The sequence below is a fragment of the Gekko japonicus genome, unplaced genomic scaffold (assembly GCF_001447785.1).
Source record: "Gekko japonicus isolate JY-2015 unplaced genomic scaffold, Gekko_japonicus_V1.1 scaffold6288, whole genome shotgun sequence".
In the NCBI taxonomy this organism is placed as follows: domain Eukaryota; kingdom Metazoa; phylum Chordata; class Lepidosauria; order Squamata; family Gekkonidae; genus Gekko; species Gekko japonicus.
The window spans coordinates 11,643-23,673 of NW_015165445.1; the positions used below are offsets into that span (position 1 = coordinate 11,643).

Sequence of the window (12,031 nt, forward strand, 5' to 3'; positions counted from 1 at the left end):
GGACATAAGGGAAGCCTTGTTGGATAAGGCCAGTGGCCCCTCCAGTCCAACACTTTGTGTCACATGGTGGCCAAAACCCAGGGGCCATCGGGAGGTCCACCAGTGGGGCCAGAACTCCAGAAGCCCTCCCACTCTTGCCCCCCCCCAAGCACCAAGAAGACAAAGCATCACAGCCCCAGACATAAGAACATAAGAGAAGCCATGTTGGATCAGGCCAGTGGCCCCTCCAATCCAACACACAGTGGCCAGAAATACCAGGTGCCCTCAGGAGGTCCACCAGTGGGTCTGCCGGAGTCCACCTTACCTTCCACAGAAGATGGCATGTTCGTCCCGAATTCTCTGAATGGTGAACTTCCCGCCATACGTCTACCTGGCCCAACGGAGCTGTGGACGACAGAGGCGAACCAGGCAATTATTTATTTATTTAGGTACTTAAATTATCTATACCCTGCCTTTTTTTCCAGCGGGGACCCAAAGCGGCTTACGTCACTCTCCTCGCCTCCCTTTTCTCCTCACAACAACCCTGTGAGGTAGGTCAGGTTGAGAGAGGTTGAGACTGGCCGGTCAGAGTGCGGTGTTTGGCTGTGAAGATATTTTGTATGTTTCATTTCTGTGGTTCAATGCAGGGTTTCTATACACGGTGTTGGCATGATGTAAAAGTAAGAAAGAGGGGGACCAGACGGGTGATGGAAGGGTGTTTTGGCAGCTGTACCCAAGGAGGCAGAGCATTTGTTCAGTGTGTGTGAGGGAGGGGAAAAAAGGCCGAGAAGGGAGAAGGTGGAGAACGAGGTGCTGCAGAAGAAATCTGCGCTCTTTGTGGGAGTTATTCGCCCCCGCTGCACGAGTGGAAATTATGCCTTGCGGAAGTTATTAGCAGAAGTGGCCAGTGAGAAAATGAACTTTGTGGCTAGGTCTGTTTGAGGAACTTCAGAGAAAGGAGAACTGTATCTATCTGAAACCATTACGCTTATGAAATTTGCTGAAACTGTTCCGCCAGGGGTCCCCAACACAGTGCCCATGGGCACCAGGATGCCTGAGAGCTGCTTTTCTGGCGCCCGCCAAGTATTTCTAGAAAGTAAGTGTGGCTGGGTGGGGCTTCTGCCCAGCAGGGCTCTTGATTGGCCACCGGAGCTCTGATTGGCGGGGCAGATTAAAATCATGCTGTTTCAGTGGCAGCTACCAACACAGCTTAATTCTCTCTCTCCTCTTTCCCAGTGTGCTTTTTAAAAATTATCCCTATTCCCCCCTGCTTTTGGGCTTCCTCTGCGTGTTTCTGCCTCTTTCGGCACTGTGCCCACCACCTCGTAATAGAATCCTAACCTAAAGATTCCCACAAGCTGAAAAAAGGTTGGGGGCCCCTGCTGCTACACTGTTATGTATTTATTTATTTATTTTATTAATTCAATTTTTATCCGACCGTCCCCGCCGAAGGCAGGCTCAGGGCGGCTTCCAGTAAAAAGTTAAAAATATATTAAAACACACGTGGGGACGTGGTCACAAGGAGATTTTGCCACACAAAAGGCACAAATGTTGGGCGAGTTTTCAGGGCGCGATCACACCGCAACATCTGGGAAGCGTAGCGCACCCGTGGCATCCCGCCGAAGATGCGGAGCTAGAAAGTACCAAGGAAAGTGCACGAGTATCCGGAAAACGCACGGCACAGGCAGGTGTCTGATCGCAGGAGCACTAGTATCCCGTGGCATCCGGCGCCCGTCCGCATCCCATCGCAAACCGGATGTTTTTCGTAAGCACATGCACACAAACACGAAACTGAAAGTAGTGCTGCTCTGTGGAACTGCACATGCGCGCAAGGGCGAAACGCTTGTGTGATTGCGCTTCTTTCCCATGTTGCAGCATCGCCGTGTGATCGCCAGCTAACAGCCTAAGTATGGAGACTTGGGGGACCGTGTGATCGGGCTACCACGCTTTATTTTGCTCCGGGGTGAACAGGCCCCCCCCCGTGTTACCCGGCCCGTATAACCGGGGCCGTGCTTATACAATACAGCATCATAAATACAAAACATACCAATTCGTAATACAAAATAACCGGGGCCATGCTTATACAATACAGCATCATAAATACAAAACATACCAATTCGTAATACAAAATAAAATAAAGTGCTGGTGACGATGGCGTCCCGAAGGCCATCATGGAATATACCCGAAAATGGCCACCGTCAGCATCCGGCATAGCTGGCTATAAATGTCAGTAGATGGGCCTTAACCATTCAGTTAGCATTGTTGGTGTTGTTGCTCTCCATCTACAGGCCTCTTCTTTCTCGAATAGTCTCGAGTTGTAGCAATTTTGTAACTACTAAATACAGTTTATATTTAAACATTCAATATTTTATCACCCTGGTCACACGGGCCGGATAACGCGGGGGGAGGCGTGGCTGTTAGCCCAGGAGCAAAATAAAGTGCGGTAGCCCAATCACACGGTCCCCCCGAGGTTTCGCACTTACGCTGTTAGCTGGCAATCACACGGGATGCTGGAGCGTGGCAAAGAAGCGGCACGGCAAGCGTTTCGCGTTTGTGCGCATGTGCAGTTCCGCGGAGCAGCACTGCTTACAGTTACGTGTTTGTGCGCATGCGCTTATGAAAAAAATCCGCTTTGTGGCGGGATGTGGACGGGCGCCGGATGCCACGGGATACTAGCGCGCCTGCGTTCAGACACCCGCCCCTGCCCCGCATTTTCCGGATACTAGTGCACTTTCCGCGGTACTTTGTTACTGCGCATCTTCGGCGGGATGCCAGGGGTTCGCCACGGATGCGCTACGCTTCCCAGATGTTGCAGCGTTGGCAGGAGGGGTCATTTCCTGCAGGAGTGCACAGGAGCGTAGCTCCAGCAGTAAAAAGCCCAGGGGGCGGGCACATGCAACAAGCCCCACCCCCTGCTCCCAGCAGCCCTCAGTCAGAGCAAGAAGCAGCCAGGTAAGTTGCAGAGCCCCCCCCCCCGGGCCCCGGTCCAAAACAGTCCAGTGGCACCTTTACTTGTGCATCGGCTAGGGAATGAGGGGGGGGGGTCCGGTTCCTCCGGGGACACACTCACCGGCCTCGGGGGTTCTGAAGGTTTGGGGAGAGCTCCATTCACTCCAGAAGCCTTGTCCGTCTTCCAAGACGCAACGGGCCTCCACCTCGTACCAAGTGAAGGGCTCCAGGTCTTCGAGCTCGTGGCCCTCTTGGGAGACGTGGTCCACCTCCAGCTGGGAATGAAACAGAAGTAGTTGTATGCGGCCTTGAGAACGACAGGAGCGCTCTGTCCATGAATCTTAGCTGCACAAATGTGTCTTTTGTAGGACCGGCCATAAGCATCAACACAACTACAAATGAAAGCTCCCCCCCCCTTTTTTGGAAGACTTTGTGCAAGTAGAAGCGGGCTTGTAGTTCTGGAAACTCCCACTGGGGCTTGAGTTTTAAATAAGTGATGCTAATAAGTTATGCTAATGAGCTCCTGCACCTCTTTTCCTACGAAATGACCCCTGACTGATGCTAAATTGACTGGCAGTTGTTAAACTGAATGTACTGAATGTACGTACCTGAGAAGGATGTTATAATAGCACACTATGCACTTTGTAGAATGATCGTTATAAACAGAACACGTCAATTTACAAAAGTTCCTTGCCGTGTATATTTAGTTGTTACTTGACCTACCTGGACGTGGGCAAACCTAATCCACCAGCTCGTCCAGAAAGCGCCCACTGGTGGAACGGAAAGAGAGACAGAGGATACCGACTCACCTGGGTCCACACGGCATCTTTGGAGGCCTTGTACCGAAGCTGACAGACCACGGAGTGATGCGTTAACTCTTCTGACCAGGACGGGTTCTTCCATCTCACCATAGCACCAGAGGAACTCACCGCCACAGGGTCCAGCTCAGGAGCAGGGGGTTTCCCTGAAGGAAGGAAAACGGGGAAGGGAAAAAAGAATCTTAGCCCCCGGAAACCCTAGGATGGATCCAGACGAAATCTTCCACTTCCACAGGACGCTTCCGTCAGTGCAACCGAATGTTCTGTTTCCCCCCATTCCTGTGGCACCGATCTCCCTGCAATGCTGTTCCTAGGGGACTAGGGGCCTTCGGTGCCAGCAGGAGAGGCAAATCACGGGTCAGCAGCAGGAAATGGGAATCGGTGGGAATGACCTCACGCCTTCCCATTAGCAGAACGTTTAATCTGGTGGGCCACCAGGAGGGCAAGAACTCAAGAAGCCCTCCCACTGTGGCTCCCCATGCACCAAGAAGACAGAGCATCACTGCCCCAGACATAAGAACATCAGAGAAGCCATGTTGGATCAGGCCAGTGGCCCCTCCAGTCCAACACTCTGTGTCACACAGTGGCCAAAACCCAGGAGCCATCAGGAGGTCCAGCAGTGGGGCCAGGACACCAGAAGCCCCTCCCACTGTTTCCCCCACTTCTCCAAGCACCAAGAATACAGAGCATCCCTTGCCCCAGACCGAGAGTTCCTATCTATACCTTGTGGCTCATAGCCACTGATGGACCTCTGCTCCAGATGTTTATCCAGTCCGCTCTTGAAGCTGTCTGTACTTGTAGCCGCCACCACTTCCTGCAGCCATATCCTGCACCTCCCGTCCACATTCTAGAGACCTTGTGGTCCACAGTTATGCACAGGCGGGCAACCACGCTGGGGACCATCCTTTGTGTCACTTCTCTGCAAGGCCGCTTGGAGACCCTCTTCCCAAGCCACACACCCCCACACCCCTATTCTCTAGCCCTCTAACCTATGTCGTCCAGGCTGAAGTTTAACTTTTCGGACGCTTCCACCCCAGGTGCATGGAGAACCTCCAGCCATGCGCTGTAGTCATCTCCCAGTGTCAGGTTGCTTCTGGCCACGGCTATCCAGTTCTGTCCCGGTCGCCCCGTTGCATTGCGGATCTCATCAGGGTGGCTGGCAAAGAAAGCAAAACGGGACAATAAATCAAAGCCGTCACCAATATCAGCCTATCAGAAGGCAAGCGTGCACCAAATGGTATTGTGACTGCTGTTGTTATTTGGTGTAGTTGTTAAGAGCGCGGACTCTAATCTGGGAGAACCAGGTTTGATTCCCCACTTCTCCACACGCAGCTGCTGGTGTGACTTTGGGTCAGTCAGAAGTTCTTTCAGAGCTGTTTTCCCAGGAGCAGTCCTCGAGAGAGCTCTCTCAGCCCCACCTCCCTCACAGGGTGTCTGTTGTGGGGAGGGGAAGGGAAAGGAGATTGTAAGCTGCTCAGAGACTCCTTCGGGTAGTGAAGGGCGGGGTATAAATCCAATCACTTCTACTACTACTACTACGTATTAATTTTATGGGGACCCCGACATCGTTCTCCTCCATTTTATCCTCACAGCAACCCTGTGAGGCAGGCCTTTAATCAGGATTTTGTGGCTTGTGGGGCAGTTCTTCTGTGGTGACGCGACAATATCAGGAAAAATCTACCTCTACGTCAAAGGAGGACTGTGTCAAGCGACTTTGAGCTGTATTTTTCAGAGGAACTTTGAGCACGGACGTTTTTGTTTACAAGGGCACTTTCAACATCTGTATATGTTGCCCTGGAACGTGTTTTGTAATTTGTACCAAAATATTAACACTTGATCGTTATTCAATAGATTGCATAATAATATCGCGGTCGTTTTTCGGTCTACTCATAACCAACGCTCCCTCTAAGCTGTGGTGGCTTGTGAGCAAAAACTCTACTTTGTGAGCTACTGGTATTAAAGTTGCGAGCGAGCGATTTGGTTACTGCATAGGTTACTTTGCTCTGGAGCCATCCTTCCTGAGCTAAGACAAAAATGTGTGAGCTGGAGGCTAAAAGACTGAGAGCTAGCTCACACTAACTCAGCTTAGAGGGAACACGGCTTACAACCTATCCCGTGATCTCACGTTTGTATAACCACCGGGAAGCCTGCACACCCGCTGGAGATCAACAGAACCGATCATAAAGTTAGTCTTGAGAAGTGCCAGCAGAGTACAGATCAGAGAAAAACACACACATCCCTGGAGAACTTCCAACAGAAGTTTGGGAAGTCCTGCGTCCTTCAAGTCAAACCCCCTATGTCGTCCAGGCTGAAGTTTAACTTTTCGGACGCTTCCACCCCAGGTGCATGGAGAACTTCCAGCCACACGCTGTAGTCGTCTCCCATTGTCAGGTGGCGTCTGGCCACGGCTAGCCAGTTCTGTCCCGGTCGCCCCGTTGCACTGCGGATCTCACCAGGGTGGCTGGCAAAGAAAGCAAAACAAGACAATAAATCAAAGCCGTCACCAATATCAGCGTGCACCAAATGGTATTATTGTTACTGCTGTTGTTATTTGGTGTCATTGTTAAGAGCGCGGACTCTAATCTGGGAGAACCGGGTTTGATTCCCCACTCCTCCACATGCAGCTGCTGGTGTGACCCTGGGTCAGTCACAAGTTCTTTCAGAGCTGTTTTCTCAGGAGCACTCCTCGAGAGAGCTCTCTCAGCCCCACCTCCCTCACAGGGTATCTGTTGTGGGGAGAGGAAGGGAAAGGAGATTGTAAGCTGCTCCGAGACTCCTTCGGGTAGTGAAGGGTGGGATATAAATCCAGTCACTTCTACTACTACTACTCCTACTACGTATTAATTTTATGGGGACCCCGACATCGTTCTCCTCCATTTTATCCTCACAGCAACCCTGTGAGGCAGGCCTTTAATCAGGATTTTGTGGCTTGTGGGGCAGTTCTTCTGTGGTGACGCGACAATATCAGGAAAAATCTACCTCTACGTCAAAGGAGGACTGTGTCAAGCGACTTTGAGCTGTATTTTTCAGAGGAACTTTGAGCACGGACAGTTTTGTTTACAAGGGCACTTTCAACATCTGTATATGTTGCCCTGGAACATGTTTTGTAATTTGTACCAAAATATCAACGCTTGATCATTATTCAATAGATTGCATGATAATATCGCGGTCGTTTTTCGGTCTACTCACAACCAACGCTCCCTCTAAGCTGTGGAGTCTTGTGAGCAAAAACTCTACTTTGTGAGCTACTGGCATTAAAGTTGCGAGCGAGCGATTTGGTTACTGCATAGGTTACTTTGCTCTGGAGCCCTCCTTCCTGAACTAAGACAAAAACGTGTGAGCTGGAGGCTAAAAGACTGAGAGCTAGCTCACACTAACTCAGCTTAGAGGGAACACGGCTTACAACCTATCCCGTGATCTCACGTTTGTATAACCACCGGGAAGCCTGCACACCCGCTGGAGATCAACAGAACCGATCATAAAGTTAGTCTTGAGAAGTGCCAGCAGAGTACAGATCAGAGAACAACACACACATCCCTGGAGAACTTCCAACAGAAGTTTGGGAAGTCCTGCGTCCTTCAAGTCAAACCCCTGCCAGACGCTGAGCCTCCTCGCCAATGCTTTACTTACAGTCTAAGGCTCCGGTAGACGAGGACGTAGGTGGCGTTGACATCGGGCGCAGACCAGCTGCAGTTCATCACCCAGCTGGGTAACAGACACAAGCACCGCAAGCCCACGGAGACCACTGGATCTCCTGCAAAAGAGAAGAAGAGGAGAAGAAGAAGACATTGGATGTCTACCCTGCCCTTCACTACACAAAGGACTCTCAGAGTGGCTTCCAAACTTATAAGAACATAAGAGATGCCAATGCTGGATCAGGCCAAAGGCCCATCCAGTCTAACACTCCGTGTCACACAGTGGCCAACAATACCAGGTGCCATCAGGAGGTCCACCAGTGGGGCCAGGACACTAGAAGCCCTCCCACTGTTGCTCCCCCCAAGCACCAAGAAGACAGGGCATCCCGTGCCCCAAAGTCCCTATCTATACCTTGTGGCTATACCCCGCCCTTCACTACCCAAAGGAGTCTCAGAGTGGCCTACAAACTCCTTTCCCTCCCCCTCCCCACAACAGACACCCTGTGAGGTAGGCGGGGCTGAGAGAGCTCTGACAGAAACTGGTCTTTTTCAAGGTCATCCAGCCAGGTGCAAGTGGAGGAGGAGTGGGGAATCAAACCCGGTGCTCCCAGATTAGAGTCCACACACTTAACCACTACCACAAACTGGCTCTCAGAGAGACGTCTCCAAACGGACTTCCAAACCAGTGCGAATACAGCTGTTAGGTCGTGAAAATTCAGGGGAAGAAAATGTTTCGGTCATGAGACAAAAACTAAAAAAGAGAACAAAAAACCCACACGCAGCTCTGTTGTTGCGGCAACTGGGTGGATGTCGCCTGGGCATTAGAAGTCGTGGCTGACTTGTGGAGAACCCCTAGTGGGTTTTTCAAGGCAGAAGACCTCACATTTGTATAACCACCTGGAAGTTGGCAAATCTGCTTCAAAGAAGAAGAATTGCTGAGCAGTCGGATTAGAACAGATAAAAGGAAGTCCTTCTTCACCCAAAGAGTGATTAACACATGGGATTCACTGCCACAGGAGGTGGCGGCGGCTACGAGCATGGACGGCTTCAAGATGGAATTTGATAAACGTATGGAGCAGAGGTCCCTCAGTGGCTATTAGCCACAAGGCAGAAATAGGACCTCTCGGTCTGGGGCAAGGGATGCTCTGTGTTCTTGGTGCTTGGGGGGGGGGGGCAACAGTGGGAGGGCTTCTAGTGTCCTGGCCCCACTGCTGGACCTCCTGATGGCACCTGGAGTATTCTCTCTGTCAAGGTGAGAAGAAAATGGTAGGCAGGTAATTTATATCTACTCAGGAAGGTGGGATAGGGTTGAGTTCCCCAGGCTCCTACAAGATAATGACTCCTACAAGATAATGTAGGAATCTACTCAGGAAGGTGGGGTAGGGTTGAGTTCCCCAGGCTCCTACAAGATAATGACTCAACTCCTACAAGATAATGTAGGAATCTACTCAGGAAGGTGGGGTAGGGCTGAGTCATTATCTTGTCGAAGTTCCCTGGGCTCCTACATGATAATGACTCAACTCCTACAAGAGAATGACTCAGCCCTACCCCACCTTCCTGAGTAGATATAAATTACCTGCCTACCATTTTCTTCTCACCTTGACAGAGAGAGTACTACATCTTTCTGTGTTACACCCCTGAGGATGCGAGTCACAGCTACTGGCGAAACGTCAGGTCCTACAATGCCAAGACCACAGCCACACAACCTGGAAAATCTGCAACAGCTAATGAGCTCCGGCCGTGAATGCCTTCGACAACATATTTCTCATTTTGTTTTTCCAGACTTTGAGCTGATTTAATCACTACAGTTTGGACCAGAAAATATGTAAAGTATACCCACACCTTTATGAAAGGACAATTAGGGTTATATAAGCATATGTTTGATAATGGTTATAAATGCCCATGTTTAGCTATGTTAACTGACAGTTTACTGTGCCTTACTGTTTTGTCCCTTTCAACCTAGCAGTTCGAAAGCAAGAAATTGCAAGTAGATAAATAGGTACCACTTCGGTGGGAAGGGAACAGCGTTCCGTGTGCCTCAGTGTTTAGTCATGCTGGCCACATGACCACGGAAACGTCTTCGGACAGTGCTGGCTCTTCGGCTTGGAAACGGAGATGAGCGCCGCAACCCTAGAGTCGGACTCGACTGGCTTTCGAGCAAGGGAAACCTTTACCTTTTTACTGTTCTGTTTGTATTAGTAATTGCTAACTGTTAACTGTTTCTGTGACATTTCCAATACAAACTTTATTATGTTCTTTTTTTAATAATTGTCATAAGCTGCTCTGAGAAAAAGCAGGGGGAACAAATCCTAAACAAGGCTCCGGACTCAGGTCTTCCCCTTTCCTGTTGTCCTCTTTGCCTTTTCAGACCCGGCTGCCGCAGCCAACGAATCAGACATAGCAGCAGCCACACTCTGTTCTCTCTCTCTTCTTCCGGCCTCTGGGCCCCACAGCACTTCCTGCCCACCCCCCAGCCCATTGCTGATCGCAGCAAGAGCTAGACAAAGCTCGACACATTCATTTATTCCTAAGCCTGGTATACCACAAACAGCAGAACCACAGTTATGTAATGAGAGTAAGAACACCAGAAGAGCCCTGCTGGATCAGACCAGGGAGGGTCATAAGAACATAAGAACATCAGAGATGCCAATGTTGGATCAGGCCAAAGGCCCATTCAGTCTAACACTCTGGGTCACACAGGGGCCAAAAATACCAGTGCCATCAGGAGGTCCACCAGTGGGGCCAGGACACTAGAAGCCATCCCACTGTTGACCCCCCCCCCAAGCACCAAGAAGACCGAGCATCACTTGCCCCAGAGTTCCTCTCTATACCTTGTGGCTAATAGCCACTGATGGACCTCTGCTCCATATGCTTATCTAATTCCCTTTTGAAGCCGTCCATGCTTGTAGCCGCCACCACTTCCTGTGGCAGTGAATTCCAAGTGTTAATCACTCTTTGGGTGAAGAAGTACTTCCTTTTATCCGTTCTAACCCGACCGCTAACCATCTAGTGCAGCCTCCTGTCTCACACGGGGGCCAGCCAGTCCCTCTGGAGGGCCAAGAACAGGGTAGAGAGGCCGAGGCCTTCCCCTGATATAAGGACACCAGAAGAGCCCTGCTGGGTCAGACCAGGAAGGGTCCCTCTAGTCCAGCCTCCCGTCTCACACCAGGGAGGGTTCCTCTGGCTGGCCCCTGTGTGAGATGGGAGGCTGGACTAGAGGGACCCTCCCTGGTCTGACCCAGCAGGGCTCTTCTGGTGCCCTTATCAGGGGAAGGCCTCGGCCTCTCTGCCCTGTTGCTGGCCCTCCAGAGGGACTGGCTGGCCCCTGTGTGAGACGGGAGGCTGGACTGGATGGACCCTCCCTGGCCTGACCCAGCAGGGCTCTTCTGATGTTCTCATGTCTATACTGCTGTGTATAGCTTAATGTAAGTAGGATCCTACGGATGTAATTCCACTTAACGTGTCATGTGAATACTTATGCTATACTTCGGTTCCTTCTGGTGGTAATCCAGACTTCTACAATCCTGGTGCTCTGGTTATTGAATGTCCCATCCTTTTGATATTCCTGACTCACTCTGTGTAATCTACCTTGAGTGAGAAAAGCAGAATGTGAACCACACAAATAGATAAATAAATAAATCCCTGTGCTTGCAATAGTAAAGGTTTCCCCTGCTCGAAAGCCAGTCGCATCCGACTCTAGGGGGCGGTGCTCATCTCCATTTCCAAGCCGAAGAGCCAGCGCTGTCCAAAGACGTTTCCGTGGTCATGTGGCCAGCATGACTAAATATCGAGGCGCACGGAACACTGTTACCTTCCCACCGAAGCAGTACCGATTTATCTACTTGCAATTTCTTGCTTTCGAACCGCTAGGCTGGCAGGAGCTGGAGGTAGAGACGGGAGCGCAGTCCGTCATGCGGCACTCGGATCTCGAACTGCCGAACTACAGACCTTCTGGTCTGCAGCTCAGCCTCTTAACCTCTGAGCCACCACGGCCTCAGACAGACAGACGAAGGGGACGGCAATAAGACCCTTACCTTCTTTCAGCCCGAAGGCCTTTAATGCCAGAACTAGCAGCCAAATTGCCTTCCATCGGCGTTTCATGGTACCAGGCGCCTCTTGCATCAAGAATCAGTGGGGGGTGGACCCCGAATTCTCAGAGAGGATGTGTCCAAAAGAGCCTCCGTGCCCCCCTCCTGACACTGACTAATGAGGGCTAGACAACGGCATCCACGTTGGGGGCAGCCCGCTCTAAAACATTAAAAGTTTTTAAAGGATTAATTGTGACCTTTGAGCAATGGATGGAGATCGATTTAGGTGGAGAGCAGTTTCCCTCTAAGCTGAGTTGGTGTGAGATATCTCACAGTTTTTTAGCCTCCAGCTCACACATTTTTGACTTAGCTCAGGAAGGAGGGCTCCAGAGCAAACTAATTTATGCGGTAGCCAAAATCGCTCGCTCACAACTTTAATGCCAGGAGCTCACAAAGTAGATTTTTTGCTCACAAGACTCCACAGCTTAGAGGGAGCATTGGTGGGGCCAGGGCTCTTTTTGTAGAAAAAGCCCAGCAGGAACTCATTAGCATAATAGGCCACACCCCCATGTTACCAGAAGTGTGCTCATCCAGCCACACCCACCTTTTGCTTCTTATTCTG

The 12,031-nt window shown here is 50.8% G+C and overlaps 1 protein-coding gene across 1 annotated transcript in view; it reads right to left on the reverse strand.

Annotated features, from left to right (window-relative positions):
* LOC107109986 (interleukin-27 receptor subunit alpha-like) overlaps window positions 1-11,600 on the reverse strand; it is a gene marked incomplete at its 3' end in the record, with an annotated part of 23,080 nt that extends 11,480 nt beyond the window's left edge. The window contains exons 1-6 of the mRNA XM_015410695.1: window positions 11,416-11,600; window positions 7,377-7,500; window positions 4,736-4,902; window positions 3,738-3,892; window positions 3,050-3,203; window positions 305-384 (exon numbers count right to left, since the gene is read on the reverse strand). Coding sequence (XP_015266181.1) covers window positions 305-384; window positions 3,050-3,203; window positions 3,738-3,892; window positions 4,736-4,902; window positions 7,377-7,500; window positions 11,416-11,503 — 768 coding nt within the window. The remainder of the gene's footprint in view (window positions 1-304; window positions 385-3,049; window positions 3,204-3,737; window positions 3,893-4,735; window positions 4,903-7,376; window positions 7,501-11,415) is intronic.
* Window positions 11,601-12,031: the final 431 nt, after the last annotated feature.